The sequence below is a fragment of the Aulostomus chinensis genome, chromosome 16 (genome assembly GCF_037954235.1).
Source record: "Aulostomus chinensis isolate RoL2024-O1b breed Wild chromosome 16, RoL_Achi_v1.0, whole genome shotgun sequence".
In the NCBI taxonomy this organism is placed as follows: Eukaryota; Metazoa; Chordata; class Actinopteri; order Syngnathiformes; family Aulostomidae; genus Aulostomus; species Aulostomus chinensis.
The window spans coordinates 2687903-2703706 of NC_141335.1; the positions used below are offsets into that span (position 1 = coordinate 2687903).

The window sequence follows — 15804 nt, forward strand, 5'->3', positions numbered from 1 at the left end:
TGGAGGCCAACATCACTACCAAAACCTCCGGGATTGATCAGAAATCTTTTCAGCATTTTCTGAAATTTTTAACTACGGAAGACAGAAGAACATGACATGCAAATCCCGAGCGGTGGACCTGTTGGTGTCCAAGAGTCGTAAGCGGCAAAACCTGTTTTTCTGTTGTTTTTCTGCCGTAATCCTCTGTTTTCGAACCGAACTGTGAAACTGCACAGGAGCTCGCGTCCAACGATGATTTACTTCGTTTCAGTCATCATTTTTTTAAAAGTCAGGAGGTCACAACAAAAAAGTTGTAACCAGGCAGCTAAAAAAAAAAAAAAAAAAAGAGCAAAAACACACCAGAACTCCTGGCGTGGTGACGGCACGGACCTCACCACACGATCGGTGACGTGATCGACTGTGATACGGTGCGATGTGATGCGTGTCGCAACAGTCTGCCTAGTTTACTGACGATAGCTGCGTATTCAACATGATGTGCGCCACCTGAACTAAATATGTACGTCACAATTGTTTCTCTAACTCAGGGCGTACCAGATGTTGGCTTTTGAAGCTGCAGATGCTGCTCGAATGTTCCCCACCCTAAAATTTTGTCTTAAGACTCAAAGGCTGCCGGAGGGCCAAGCAGCGACATCTGCAGGAGTGGAGAACGCTAGCACGTTGAGATGTGTGGCTGTAGGGGTTTGACTGCAGAGGAACCCTGAGGTGAGGGAAGGGGCAGAGCTGCTGGACATTCTCTGCAAGGTCAACATCTCTCACATTATTCACTATTGTTTGAAGTCTTGTAATCACAAAATGTTGATTTTAGACAATTTAAGCAAATAAATCCTGATATATGAGAGTCACTTAACACAAAAAAAAAGTTCATTTTTTTTCTTGAAAATTAGCTCAACAGAGAAAGAAACGTACTTCACCTCTTGAGTGGCCAAAGACGAGCCATGGATAGACCTGGTGGCCCAGTGCCAGTTCAAGCACAAGCCTTGAACACACACACAGCAGACGTTATGACTGATTGCTGTGTGTTGACTGAACGAGTTTAACTTGGCAGGAACACGAGTGGGAATGTAAGCCAGAGATGACACATTAATACTTTAATAGGAGGCTGTCATGATGTTGTCAGACTGTGCCAAGTGTCTCCAATCACAAACACGTCCATTCAGATCGGCCCTGTCACTCCGACGGGCCTCTCGGCACAGCGATGGATGACTCGTCCCTCTGCAGGAGAACTTTGTCAGCCATCCTGAGCCCAAAGCACCAGTTTATTTGCGCCCAAATATTTCTCTGCCACTGACACGAGGAGGCGATGACGAACACACACTCTATCACACACTGTTTCAAGTTACACAAGCTCATGCATGCAGACCTGTAATCTTTTCAAGCTGCTCACGAAGCACAAAGGTTTCTTTTGGAGAAAGGCGAGTGTGGATTTGTGTATTGCGTGCGCATGTCTGTGCCTGACCACACTGCAAACAAGGGCCCATTTTCTTTTTCGCCTTTTTTGGTGCAATTTAATCGCTGTCCAAATCTTCTCTCCAATTACGTAAATTAGTTTATTGTAGGTGCGTTAGCCCTCCTGTTCATCTGGGACTTAGACTCATTAGGGAACGGACAGAATGTTTCTTTAGCTGATTTCTGGCTGAGTGAGAGGTTGAGAATGGAAGGAAAGTGAGGGAGCAGAAAATACCAGGAATACGGACGTGGAGTTCTCAGAACAGAAATAGCAATGTTCAGAACTCGCACCGAGGAGGTAACTCCGCTGGCTTTTGTCTGTTAGCATGATGACACAGTGTGAAGCAGAATTCCACCCAGCACTCGGTGCAGGGATGAAACAGCGGCCAAGAACTTTAGTAATTAATAAAAACAAGAAATAAAACAAAAGTTGAAGCGTTTTTGTCGGCGTGGGCTGGGCTGCGTTGGTGGAGCTGATAATGAATGGCGCTTCATTATAGAAGGGGCGTGGCTCAGAGGTAGAGTGGCCGTCTAGCAACCAAAGGGTCGCTGGTTCGATCCTCACTTCCCCGGTGACCACGTCCAAGTATCCTTGAGAGAGATACTGAACCCCTGATTGCTCCTGATGGCCCTGCGATGGACTGGTGACCCGTCCGTCGAATCTCAAAAACACCTTCACATCAATCACAAATGCCCTTGCTTGTTCTGGTTGGATTTGATTGACAATCAATTCATGATAAAACCACATTTCCACACGTTCACTGTGGCTAATCATGACGCATAACTCAGGGTGGTTCTGACCTGTTTCGCCCTCTCTGGTCTCCCTTAGAACCTTGTGTTCTGGGTCACTTCCTGCTGTTGGTTTGAATTAAGTTCTCCCAGCTCTGTTTGTTGAGAAGAGGCTGGCCTGCTCTTGCTCCTTGATATCATGATTTGATTAAAACCTCAGTTTATTCTGGGTTTTTCTTAACTTGGCCAAACAAACTCAACTGAGAGTTTTTCGCTCCAAATAAGTCTGGTGTCAGCGAGGCTTGAAGCGAAGTCGGAGGTTGTGTGTCTTCTTGGAGGAGCTCCTGATTGGGTTCCTGCAATCACAGCATTTAACCCAAAAATCAGAAAGACGAGTTGGAGGGAAATGAAAGGAGAACATGATTCTTATCCGAGGTAACAAATCCAGTCAGAAATCAGAGTTAATTCAGTGAACTGAAGAGAGATTTGCTTTTCCTAGAAACGCAGGATTTAAGACTGAGAGAGAGAAAATGTGACAAATCTTATTTGTTTTATTTTCAAATCTTGTCTTTTGAAGTTCACTAAGTTCAGTGCAGGGTGTTAAATGTGTGTGTGTGTGTGTGTGTGTGTATGTGTCTGTGACAGGGTAACGGAGTTGATGGGTCACACTCCTGAAGATCTGCTGGGTCGTTCCATTTATGACTTCTATCACGCCATGGACTCCGACAGCGTCATCAAGAGCCACCACAACTGTAAGAACGCACACACACAACCAACGTTTTCTGGCAGTCAAAATGTTACTTTGACGAGCCTGAAACCCGCCGCGAAAAGGTCAAAGTTCAAAAACGTGGGTGACATACAAGAGCAGGTTGGGCGTGACGTGAGGGACAACAATGAAATGTTCATCGAACCTGAATAGACGCCAACGACGCCATTCCTCTGGTTTTGTCAGTTTGGAAAGACGGATGGACTTGATGGGCTCTTAAGCTTAAAAAACAACAACAAAAAGAAAGAAAAAAATGTTGCTGTTGATTTAATTTGACCAGAAAATTTGGCCGTTCATAATTCTCTTCCAAGCGGAGAAGGTAGTGGTAACCCTTGACAATGGATGCACGTTCATACATATAAGCCTGCCTGCACTGCGTGTGTGTGTGTGTGTTTGAAGAAGGGCTATTGTATTAAGATGTCTCTATTAAATCAAGCGAAGCCGCTGGTGAGGTTTTCACATCTGCTTCCACAAACACAGTGAACACGGGACCAGGTGGCCTCTATTATATCCTTATGGCAGTGTGTGTGTGTGTGTGTGTGTGTGTGTGTGTGTGTGTGTTAACCAGGCTGTGAAGTGTCATGGCTTTTCTCTAAAGTGACAGCACTTTATTATTAGTTGGGCTGAGCAGCAGTGACAGTGGTAATTTAAGCCCTTAACCCCCTGGAACCTACCAGCCATGAGTGTGTGAGTGCAGTTCGCACTGTAAAACCCAGAGACTGAAACACTGAGTTTGTTCCTGTAAACACAGCACAACACCAGCCAGCTCGCTCAGGCAGGTCTGCAGGATTCTTTTGGTCAAAACTGGAAAAATCCATCCATCCATTTTCTGTACTGCTTATCTGTTAAGGGTCGTGGGGGGGTGGAGCCTATCCCAGCTGACATTGGGCGAGAGGTGGGGTTCACCCTGGATGGGTCACCAGTCCGTCGCAGGGCCATCAGGAGCATTAGGGGTTCAGTATCTTGCTCAAGGGTACTTCAACATGGTGACCAGGGGAAGTGGAGATCGAAGCAGCGGACGGCCACTCTACCTCTGAGCCACGCCGCCCCCTGACTGTAAAGATACACAACGAATAGGAATATACAGTACAACCAAGTTTTCACTTCAAAGCATTCAAATCAGGAATTCAGAGTTTTGTGATGGCGTGTAGAATGTAGGTCATGGGTCCGGCTCCGCGTGCTCGGGCCTCAGCTTCCACTGTTGTTTGATCAGAAACGTCCACAGAACCAGTGTGACACTTGTAGACCAGACCGGACCGGTTCAGCTTATTAGGTCAGAGGAAAAATAATTCTGCTAAAGAGTTTCTGGGGCGTTTTCCTTTTGAAAGGAAGCTATGAGGATTATCTCCAGAGTTCAGTGTAGCATGTGGGTTTTTGTGTGTGTGTGTGTGTGTGCGCGCAAGTTCCTGTTTTCCTTGTGTGTACTATCTGCTGTCCTTAGTTGGCTGAAATCTGCTGAGATAAAGAGCTCACACACACACTCACGCGCACACACACACACACACACACACACACACACACACACACACACACACGACCTTACGTGACCAGACTGTACGGCACATGTTGATCACAACACATGACCAGCATGTCGATCAGCACATGCTAACAGCGTGTTCTGCTTCATGTAACGTTGCCCCGAGCTTCCTCCACATGCTCTCCGCTTGTTTCCCACGCCAGCGCTGAACTCTGGACCGCCGCCAGCACATCTCCCTCTCAGCCACAACATCCCATTTTCTCCTGCTAACAGCAGCCTCTCTCTCAAAAAAAAAATAAATGTGGAAATTGGCTTTGATTTTAATGTCGTCAAAAATACAAATAATAGATACAGTCCCATTCTTTTCATTGCCTGCCCCTCCTCCCCAACCCAGAGGGCGTTTGACCCAAGTTTGATGGACAGCAGACGAACTGGGAGCCAGCGGGGCCACTGTGACAACACATTTTTGGTCACAACTCAAGAATTCACACTCTGCTGACAACTGAGCTTCACATCTCACATCATGACAAGATGCAGTGACGCTCGTTTATGTCCAAACGTGAAAGTTCAGATTAATCCATCATCATCACGTTGGAACGAGGCCGTACCTCAGGAACCAAGCGGTTTGAGTGACATCTTATTTCACATTTGGTTGGACACTGATTTAGCGACTCTGGTGCCTTTGAACTTGCAGCATAAAACCATGAACCTCGTCTCCCTCAAGCTGAGGATCATTCTTTTCATCTTTCACCCACTGGTAAAGCCCTCTGCTCCTTCTGCTTGTGTATCCACAGTGTGCACCAAGGGTCAGGCGGTGAGCGGTCACTACCGCATGCTGGCTAAGAGCGGCGGCTACGTCTGGGTTGAAACGCAGGGAACGGTCATCTACAACAGCCGCAACAGTCAGCCCCAGTGCATCGTGTGTGTGAACTACGTCCTCAGGTGAGCACTGCTAGCATGGCTGCTGCTTGTAGGTGAGACCAGGCTGTGTTTCAGACCTGTGGACCTGTGCCCCCCCCAAATATAAACTCTGCTTGTGTCTCTAATCCTGCAGCGACATTGAGGAGAAATCCATGATCTTCTCCTTGGAGCAGACGGAATCTCTGTTCAAGCCACATCACACTGGCAGCTTCTTCACCGCCGGAGGAGCAGGCGTGGCCGGAGAGCCAGGAGATGCCCGCTTCACCAAACTCAAAGAGGAGCCGGAGGACCTCGCCCAGCTGGCGCCAACACCCGGAGACACCATCATTTCTCTTGACTTCGGTCCGCACCGGTTTCTGCCTCCTTAAGTGTACTGTGGGGGGGTGGGTTTATGCGTTCACACCACCCACCAGGGCTGATTTATTGCTTGACCAGTGTTCAAATCTCCAGTGGTCAAACACTAGACCCACACAGGTTGGACGGGTCTGAACGGGTAGAAAGTCCATTTCCTTCCCGTGTGACTGTGTTTCCTGAAAGAACTCAGCGAGTCTCAGTGTCTCAGGATCAGTCGGCTGTCAGAAACCAAGCCTAGTAAACCTGTTCGATGCAGGTGTTTGCTGTGAGAAAAGGGTTGAAACGAGAGCAGGGTTTGTTCGCGTGTCACTTGTGATGCGGCTCTAATTTGTAATTACTTCCGGCAGGTCGCCCTCATTTCGAGGAGCCCCAGCAGTCGGCAGCGTACAACCCAGTGTCTGCTGCCACAATGCCCCCTCCGGGACCTCCATCCTGGGCAGCTGAGACCCACAAACCTGCCTCAGTTCCAGGGGACATGGCCAGCATGGCCGGGGCATTCACAGTGCCGCAGAATCCACCGCCGTGCAGCGCCACGCCAAGCCTGAGCAGCTGCTCCACGGTGAGGACGGGACGTTCTTGAGGAGGCGGGGTTTTGTGCTCAGGGGCCTACAGGGGTTACTGGTCACCCACTGTGTTTTTGAGAATGTGTCATTCTAAATATTCATTTTGTGCTTTCATGCCCTCCCTCTCCTCCACCCTGCAGCCCAGCAGCCCAGGTGACTACTACAGCTCGGTGGAGAGCGACCTGAAGGTGGAGCTGACGGAGAAGCTGTTTGCTCTGGACACGGAGAACGACAACAGCCCCACAGACACTGAGGTATCGGTGCAAGAGATGAATGTGACCGGCATTCCTCCTTCATTTTCTTCATCCCAGCTTTATTGTCTCCTAAGCTTGTACTTCTGAACATAAATAATAGAAAAACACGTTTTCCACCCGCAGCAGGGCCACGCCGAGAGGTGTTTCCGGGTTTCAAAGCTAAGCACGTGTGCACCAAACTGTACAGCTTCCTTTACTTCAGCACCTGTGTGGCTGCAGCCGCTGTGGGTTGTTGTTGTAGTTTTGTATTCATTTCTGAGTCTAATCTGGCCTTCTGCACTCAGCTTATTTAATTTGGGTCATTCGTGTCATGGGTCGTCCCCGCTGACAGGGATTGGGTTCGATGCCCATTAACAAAGCTTGTTTTGAACTTTGGTGTTGTTCTCACTAAGAATGAATTGAATCTGCAAAGTTAAAGTGGCCTGACGATGTGGTTTCACACAGGGACAAAATAAGAGAGAAGTGTAGGAAGGAGTCAGTGCTCCTACATCTCAGGTCTGCAGGCTTTTTGACTGTTTTCACTTCGTCTGGATCATGGATGCAAATTTTCATTGCAGTGAGCATCAGGGTTTACGTGTTTGTCTTTATTAGGCTACAAGGTTCTACATTCCTGTAACAGAAACAAATAATACATGTTAATCTTCTTACAAACATGTTGTTTTCAGAGAGATTTGAGTGACTTGGACCTGGAGACTTTGGCTCCCTACATCCCCATGGATGGAGAGGATTTCCAGCTGAATCCCATCATCCCAGAGTCAGAGTCCCGGGACAGGGGGGCAGTAGGATCCCTGGGGAGCAGCAGCAGCCTCCAGCAGACCCACCAGCCCACCCACGAGAGCTTCAGTAACATTGCCAGTCTTTTCCAGCCCCTGGCCTCACCTCCTCAGCCCCAAGGCCACTACCAGCCCCAGACAACCCCATCCTGGTTCACAGGAGAGAAGAGAGGCTCCAACCAGGGGAGCCTCAGAACCGGTCCGTACATGTTCGGGCACATGCAAAATCCTCCGTACCAGTTGCAGGCCAGCACCCCTCTGTCCTCCATGGGTGGCAGGCAGAATCTGCAGTGGCCTCCGGATCCTCTATTAACCTACAAGCAGCAACCAGGAGCAGCCAAGACTTACGCCGTGGAGTCAGGAGAGGAGCGCCCATCCTGCCAGCAGAACGTGCAGCACGTCCTCCAGAAACAGAGGTGAAGCATCCATCCATCCATGTTCTATACTGCTTATCCGTTAAGGGTCGTGGGGGTGCTGGAGCCTGTCCCAGCTGACATTGGGTTTTCTGGTTCTGTGATGTTAAAATGCTGGTGTGTGTGTGTGTGTGTGTGTGTGTGTGTGTGTGTGTGTACAGGTCCATTGACAATTTTGTACAAGCCTACAGAGAACTGAGTCCTGCCCGAGTGGCCATTGCCAACAGCATCAAGCGCTCCTTCACCCAGATGGCTGTGAGTTTCTTTTCCCTTCCATCAGTTTGTGATGTAATGCGGCTGAGAATCCTTACGTGGCGACGTGATGGGCGTCGCTGGCGTAACTGTCCATCAGTGACAGGTTTGAAAGTGCAGTCGTGTTCTGGGACGGCGATGACAGACTACACAAAATAAAAACTCCACAAAAGGAGAGTCAAATCTGCCAAAACTGAAAAATAAAGAGGTGTGATTGTGTGTGCACTCACCAGGGTGAAAGTAAGCCATCAGAAAGCCGATGGAAGAAAATGAGGAGCGACAGTTGTGCCGTCATGGACCGCTCCCTCAGCTCAGGATCCCTGGCAGGTACGAGCACCCCGTCTGCTGGTCACCTGACTGGCTGTGTCGGCCCTCTCACGCCATGGCTGTAACTCCAGGCATTTCTCCTCAGAATCGGGGATGGGGAGGATGATGCCGGGCAGCATGATGCGATTTCTCAACTCTCTGCAACAGCACAGGAAGTCTCAGTATCCAGGAAATGACACAGGTGGGTGACACCAGAAATGAGGATGTCTGTTCAGGTGTCCGTCACATTCTTTGGAAGGTGGTATCTCCAAAACCCCTTGAGGGAATTTGTCAAAACTTGCAACAAATGTCGACTGTGATTCAACAAAACTGGGACCGGGAAGATGTTGGGGTCAAAGGTCACTACCAGCTCAAATGAACATGATATCTCAGGAAAGTCTTGAGGGAATTTCTAGCACAAACAAGCACTGGGAACCACAGATGAAAAAGTTGTTGCAGCAGTTTTACTTCTTTGCCAATCAACTTTCTCTCTTCCAGGTTTTGCCAGTCGCTTGCTGGGCCCTTCGTTTGAGTCCTCCTGTCTCCCAGAGCTGACCCGTTACGACTGCGAGGTCAACGTGCCACTGCAGGGAAACCTGCACCTCCTCCAGGGCTGTGACCTCCTGAGAGCCCTCGACCAGGCCACCTAGAGCCCCAGATTCAAAGCCTGCTACAGACCCGGACTTACTCCCGGCGCTGACATCAACCTGCGACCCCAGACTTCGGCCTTTATCTTTACTTCTGGGCTTCTGGGCCTTCTGAAAGCCTTGAGGCTAAGCTAACTGTAGGGAACGGTATTCATAACCACATCCTGCCTTATTTAGCCACCCCTTGTACCTCTACACATAAACAAGGTGAGATATCAGGGTCAAGCCACTTATAGTCCTTCCCCCTGAGCTGCAGGGTTATCCCACAATGAGTCAACCACACAGTCGACCCACACAGATTCTTGGCACTGGGCTTTCACTGGTCAACGGGGTCGGCGTAATCCTCTCTCACAGCGCGGCTCTGTGTTTGGACACACAGGCTGCACTCAGTTCCTTGGTGTAAAAGGGGTATTCGTGGTGTGGGATTCAAACACACAACTTGCCTTAAAGCCCAGACATCTACAGCCATACCGCCGCCTACCAGCTGATACCTGACGTGACTCCGAGGCCGAGCTACATAGAGGCGTGGGATGCTCCCGGTGCATTAGCTAAGGACTCTATGCAGCTCAGCTCTGCCTTCTCTATCCACCCACTCACGTAGCTGAGAGGTGAGACTATTATGCTACCTAAACACTAACACATAAAAATACACATTGACACCTATTGAACTATTTAGATTTTTACAAACTCCACGTTTCAGTGATTCACAGGTTTTCCGCATCTTAATTCCTTCTGAATTTTTGCTGAATTTTGTCTCAGCCGAGTCCATCGTGGCAGAGTTTTTAATGGAGCAGGTTCGTGAAAACAGTTTATTTTTTTGTGAAATTTTTTAACGTGTATTATGGATGCAGTTTCACAATTTCAAGTTTAAGATTTGGAAGCGTGCATTGCACGACTGGACTGTTGGAGAGATGAGAATCTGACAAGGGTTTTTTTTTTTGGATAAATGGGGTCGTTTTGGTGAGATTCAAAGAAAACACGCTTGTTCGATCCTGGCCTTCAGATGCTTGAGGCAACACTTCACTCATAAAACATGTTTTTATTTTCAAGCGCTCTTCTCTGTAACTCAAGAATGCATTGAGAGCCAACCATGTGTACTTAGCTTGATGCTAAAGGAGACAGAAAAATCTGTCCACAAGCTCTCAAGTGCTGGGAAAATCCATGTCTCCTTCCAGATGTTTGCTGAGTGACACGGAAACCAAGCAAGATATTACTCTCATGGTTTGGCGCGACCGTGACTTGGCGTGAACGAGCGATGGCCAGCAGGAGTTCCCGGGTGTTTGTTTTTAGCTCAAATCAGAGCGCTTGTGGATTACTGAGCAATTGACTTGCGGGTTTGTGAAGTTTTGCTGTTGTCACCGTTAGCACAGGGCTAAGTATCCGCGGCCGGCTCCTCCTGCATCCTGGAGTCACAGCTGTTTGGGAGCGCCTGAGAGACAAACCACACTTTTTTTAGGGGGTGAAGTCAAAAGCGGAACCAGAGCAAGGCTTTGGTAAGAGGTGGAGTTGGCAAATAAGGACGGTAGTGTTGATCAGTCCTTTCAACGTGAGCTCGCGATGTCGTCGACGTCTCTTCTGGTCCGAGTCTCTGTGACGTCACCGCCCCCTTGAAATAACCAAACACGGCGGTTTGATCCCTTCAGGAGCAGCAGTGACTCCGTCTGTGTGGGCGGTGACTTGCGTTAATTTGGCATTTCAGTTATGATGATCACACCATCTTTCTGTTGTTGAATGAGACGTTTTAGCTTTCAAATTTCTGCACATTATTTAATCCAAATTGAGGGGACACTTTATCACATCAATACTACCTTGTTTTCCTGGGTTTTTTTTGCTCTAACAGTTTATTCTATTTTTTGTGTCTCACGCAGACACACTAATAAACACTTTTTTTGCAATACATGTACTCTACTGTAAGTTTTAAAGTTTTTGTTCTTGTTTTTCTGTCTGTCTTGGACTTCTCTCTGCGTGTTTATCTCAGTCAGGTAAATAGCTTGTGTGACTACAAGGTCTCCCCCCCTTTTTGTGCAATTCCCTTGTCCAGCTGAAGCTTAGTGAGCGCCTGCTTAAGTCCCCAAACTGAGCTTGTACAAGGCACCTGAAGCCACACGTGGTCACGTTGTTAGATTTTGTCAGCTTTCACTATTTTTTATGAGTTAAATATTCATACCAATTTGTTAGCGTGTCTTAGCGCTGTCGCTACCGATGGTGTAGCTTTTTTTTTTTTTTTTTGCATTTTCTCAACATCTGAAGCAGATAAAAATCAGCTGAGTCCTCAAACGTAATTTGCATACAGAGTCAAAGTTGCATCACGTTTTGAAAAGACTTGATTTCTTGCGTTCTACTTGATTTAGGGCCTCTCCCGACCAAAGATCTTCCTACTCCTCGAGCACGTTAGTCGCATCTTTTTCCTCATCTAACTGGGCTCTAGTTAACAAACATATCCGTCACTGATTCATCAGTCCAAAACTGAGTAGTCGTCACTTGAAAATGTTTAAAAATAAACTTCCAACCAAAAAAAAAAAAATTACCCTGTATGTTTTTGAATGTTTTGCAATTCCTTCGGAGACGAGTCTGTTTCAGAAATCTGAATACTTCTCTTGGTTTTGTTTTGAAATGTAACTTGAACCATTAGCAAAAGTCCCCCGTAGGCACAGCCGACGCAGACGGACACAGTTGAGGGTTACTTGCGTCTATCGGGGCTTAAAAAGTAGTTCCTGCAGCGGCTCAAGTGCCTCTGTGCTGGTGGGATTCTAGAGCAAAAACCTTAACCGCTAAATCAGACGCGGTCACAAGAACGGCAGGCCAGCAACTCCACAGCGCAGACGCAAGGCCTCGCCACCAAAATGCTCGCCACGCCTCCCTGAATGCTTGTACATTCGCAAACAAGTTCTCTCGCTAACCAACTGAATTGTAAATACCCACGATTCTTTCTACATTGCAAATTCGGCTCTGACTATTACAGAAGAAATCATGGCTTTGTCAGCGCGGAACTTTAACTACAACGTTTTGTTTTTTTTTAAATTTCGTAGTAACACAGTTTCAGATACATAAATTGCATTTGTTACAGTTGAAAATTGTATTTGTACTTGAAACAATTGTATTCCGAGGTTTCAAATGTTCCGTTTGTGTCTAATCTTAATTCATTTTAATATCAGAAACGAAAAATCCACTGCGTCGTCGTTTATTTCATCAATAACACGTCGGACAAAAGACAGAATTGTTGTTTCATGCTGAGGAAATACGTTCGATCGTAGAATATTGCTGGTGATTAATATCCATCCGTGCGCGTGAGTCAGTGGAGTCGTAGTGCCATTTATACATTTTAATGTAATTTTCTGACATTTTAACCACGCAAATTCCACCATTTTACACCTTGAAATGTGTTTTTTAGTTCTAAAAATAGTTTTTACAGCCGACGGATGAAGCGTTCAACGCGCTTGCCTCGCCGGCCGCTCTTCCACAACACAGTGTAGCTGCTGCTATTTAGTGCTGTTATTAGTTGCTCTAATATTCCCTGGAACTAAAACTACGGTCAGAGTTTTCATTTCTCACGAGATGGGAATTTAACACCAGCCAGGTTTTGTGGGTAGAATCAATCCTGCTTTCTGACCGTTATTTTCTGTCCTTTTCTGTCCTGTTTTCTTTATTTTTTCTTTAATCAAAACCTTTTTTTTGTTTTTTTTGTTAATTGTGCATTGACCACTTTTAAATATGAATCATAGAGCTTTGTACACATATACGTTACATATTTAAAGAAAGAACTCATGTTGAAGATAGTGTTTTTAGTGTTTATGTGTCCTGGTACTTTGTCTTTATCCACCCCCCCGGCTGTGCTGTTTCCTTGTCGTATTTCCTTTTTCTCCAGAGTTTTATCTTTAAAAAGGTCTATTGAATCTGTTGGCTGGCCAGTAACCTTTTTTGTTGTTGTTGTTCTTGCTATGAGGAGGTGAAACTTAAAAAAACAAACATTAAAGAGCAAAAAATAGAATCATTTTTCCAAGTGTCCCTTTTCAGATATGTAGCATTTTGAATCTTGTCAAGGAGGTGAAGCTGCCACGCGTCTAATCGCCTTGTGCCGCAGTTATGCTGCAGTTGCGTGAACTCTGTAAAGCAGCGGTGCTTCTTCGAGCACGTATGTGCCATTTTTAGTGGATCCACTAACACTGTGTTTTGATTTTCTTTGCTTTACGTGATGCTGACATCTTCTTTAAAGTTTATTGGAATCCATAACATGTGCCTTAACACGACGATGTGCTGACACCCTTCAGGAGCACAGCTGCGACCTCTAGATGACCCCTAGTGTAACACACGACCTTCCGCTCGGCATCTCCACACTAATTAGTTATCAAACTGTGAAAATATTGAACGTTTTTGTCATTTTTGTTGTCTAACAACACTTTGGAATAATTGGAATTTTGTCAGAAATGTGTCACGGTTGGGATCCGGTCCATTTGTAGCCTGTTAGAACCCAGTAGAACCTCTCTAGAACCCCCTGGTGATGGCGAGTCACACATTCGCGAGGTCTTTTGAAGGAAAGTGGTTCCTCAGCTCATCAAACGACCTGACAGTCTGTTTGTTGATGACGCTGCCTTGTTGGTTTTTAGGTCGAGTTGAAAAAAGATTTACTGAGAAGAAGCTGCAAACGTTCCAACCAGCGGAACCACACGAACCATTTGAACCAGTCTGATCATTTAGGACACGGGGGCTCGCGCTTCTCTGTGTGAACATGACAACAACTGACTCTTCTCAAGTTGTTGTTGATTTGATGTAGTTTGGGTGTAAAAGAGAAACTTGTTCTCAGGCCTGACAGGACTCTCAGACTCAACTACTTTGCTTTCTAAAACTGAGACCAGGTTGTAAGGAACAGTTTTGAACACATTCTAAAAACACTGAGCCGTGCGATCGGTGATAAACCGGATGAAGGAGCGACTGAGTGCCGAGTGACGCCAGAGATTAACCCTGCTCAGCCGAACCACTGACGCAAACCTCTGCACCTTCACTCAACGCCGCCTCTCCCTCCTTTCAGTCTCGTCCTTCCTTCGCCGCAGCACGACTGACCACCCAGATAGTCCTACGTCGGCAGTTCTCCAAGATGAGGAAGTGTATAAAATTCAAGCTGTGAAATTAAGATTTATCTGTTGAGGACAGACACGGAGAGAACGCGCTGATATTCACACGCGGCAGAAATGTTCAAATGAGACAAACGTGCACCTGGAGGAAGAATCGCACCTCAGATGGGCTTTTTTTATATAGCAAATGAGGTTTTAGCTAACTTGTGTTATTGTATGTGTAAAGAGTTGGCTGATGGGAAGTTGATTTAAATCTTAAAGTCTAGGAGGAGAAGTCGCACCTCGGTGTTTTAGCTAGCAGCTGCTCCACGACACGCGTTCACCATTCATGTGGATTTTAATCGCTTGCTCACACTTTCACCCCTGACGGTGACAAATCTAAAATGGGTGCTTTCAAGAACATTTTATCTCTGCTTGATAGAAAATCTCACTCATTTCAGTCAAACTTTGGTCAGCAATGTGGCCCCCCAGCAAGAAGGTTGTGGGTGGAGCCCCGGCTGCAGCACGGGGTCTTTCTGTGTGGAGTCTCCATGTTCTCCCTGTTCCTGCTGGGTTCTCTCTGGTACTCCAGCTTCCTCCCACAGTCCAAAGACATCAAGAGGGGACCAGGTTAATCCAGACTCTAAATTGACCGTAGGCGTGGCTGGGAGAGCCTATGGTTGTCTGTCTCTATGTGTTGGCCCTGCCATGGACTGGTGACCTGTCCAGGGGGAAGGCTGCTGGGATAGGCTCCACCCCCCACCACCCTCAACAGGAGGAGAGGGAGAACATGGAGGGATGGTTTCCAACTAGTGGAGCAGCTGCTAAGTTCCTACATGTGGTGAGACTTTGACTCTCTGTTGACCCCAGAAAGCTCGTCACCAGTGCTCACGCTTTACCTACTGTGCTGCCTGAAGGGTGCCCCCCCCCCCCACAATAACAAAAAAATTAAATCAAAAACTTTCTGAATTATTCTACTCGCTTATTGCACTTCCTCCTCTAAAGATAATATCAGCATTTTGTGTCGTGTCTGGTGTAACAACAGGGTTTGTGTTTTCCTCGTGGGATCCATGTTTGCTCCTTGTACTTTGCTTTGTCGATGTCATTCAGTACCGTTACATTCGCAGATTCCGCATTTTTATATGCTTAAAAATCCATAATGATCTTATTATTATCGTTGTTATTACTATATGGGGAATTTAGCTCGATAAGAAGTTTTGTGTTTCTGCACTGATATCTTACTATTAAAGCATATTGATCTTAAATTCTCTCTCCGGCTCCACGTGTCGCTTCTTTGAGTTCTGAGTGTGAAGGAAATCAATCAATCAATCAGTCACTAACAAGTATCTTGGACTACTTGATAATATTTTACATGTATTAGATGATGTCTAAAAATGTGTTAATAAAATGACAAAAACGTGCAGTTGTTTAAAATCCGACTGGACAACTGAGACACTTGTTTGAGATCATTTGTGATAATTTTGTTCCGTATAAATATTTTTTTTTAAACGGAAAATTGTAGTCAAGTCATTCAGTCGCTTCCATATCGTGGCATCACATTCACACATTCGCATTTTTTGGCTCCTATATTTTACCACAATATTCAGTGTTTTTCATCCACGTCACGTGACTTCAGGGCGCTAAACAAGCACCAGTCATCAGGACTGGACTAGGAAATACAGGACACATCTATTTTTACCGTTTCCTATTTTCTCCAATATTTTATATGCATATCCTCATAAAAAACTACAATGTGCTGTACATTTTTTGGTTGCTTCTGTGTCTCGTCATCAAGCAAACATTAAAGCCGTCTCTGTTGCTCCCCCTTAAAACAAGTGACACCGATGAAATTTGA

At 46.4% G+C, this 15804-nt stretch overlaps 1 protein-coding gene across 1 annotated transcript in view; it reads left to right on the forward strand.

Annotated features, from left to right (window-relative positions):
* LOC147247122 (endothelial PAS domain-containing protein 1-like) overlaps positions 1-15214 on the forward strand; it is a 45757-nt gene extending 30543 nt beyond the window's left edge. Inside the window, exons 7-16 of the mRNA XM_086180693.1 lie at positions 2821-2927; positions 5213-5360; positions 5473-5681; positions 6041-6252; positions 6397-6510; positions 7176-7699; positions 7858-7951; positions 8182-8275; positions 8361-8456; positions 8753-15214. Coding sequence (XP_086036819.1) covers positions 2821-2927; positions 5213-5360; positions 5473-5681; positions 6041-6252; positions 6397-6510; positions 7176-7699; positions 7858-7951; positions 8182-8275; positions 8361-8456; positions 8753-8904 — 1750 coding nt within the window. The 3' untranslated portion in view covers positions 8905-15214. The remainder of the gene's footprint in view (positions 1-2820; positions 2928-5212; positions 5361-5472; positions 5682-6040; positions 6253-6396; positions 6511-7175; positions 7700-7857; positions 7952-8181; positions 8276-8360; positions 8457-8752) is intronic.
* Positions 15215-15804: the final 590 nt, after the last annotated feature.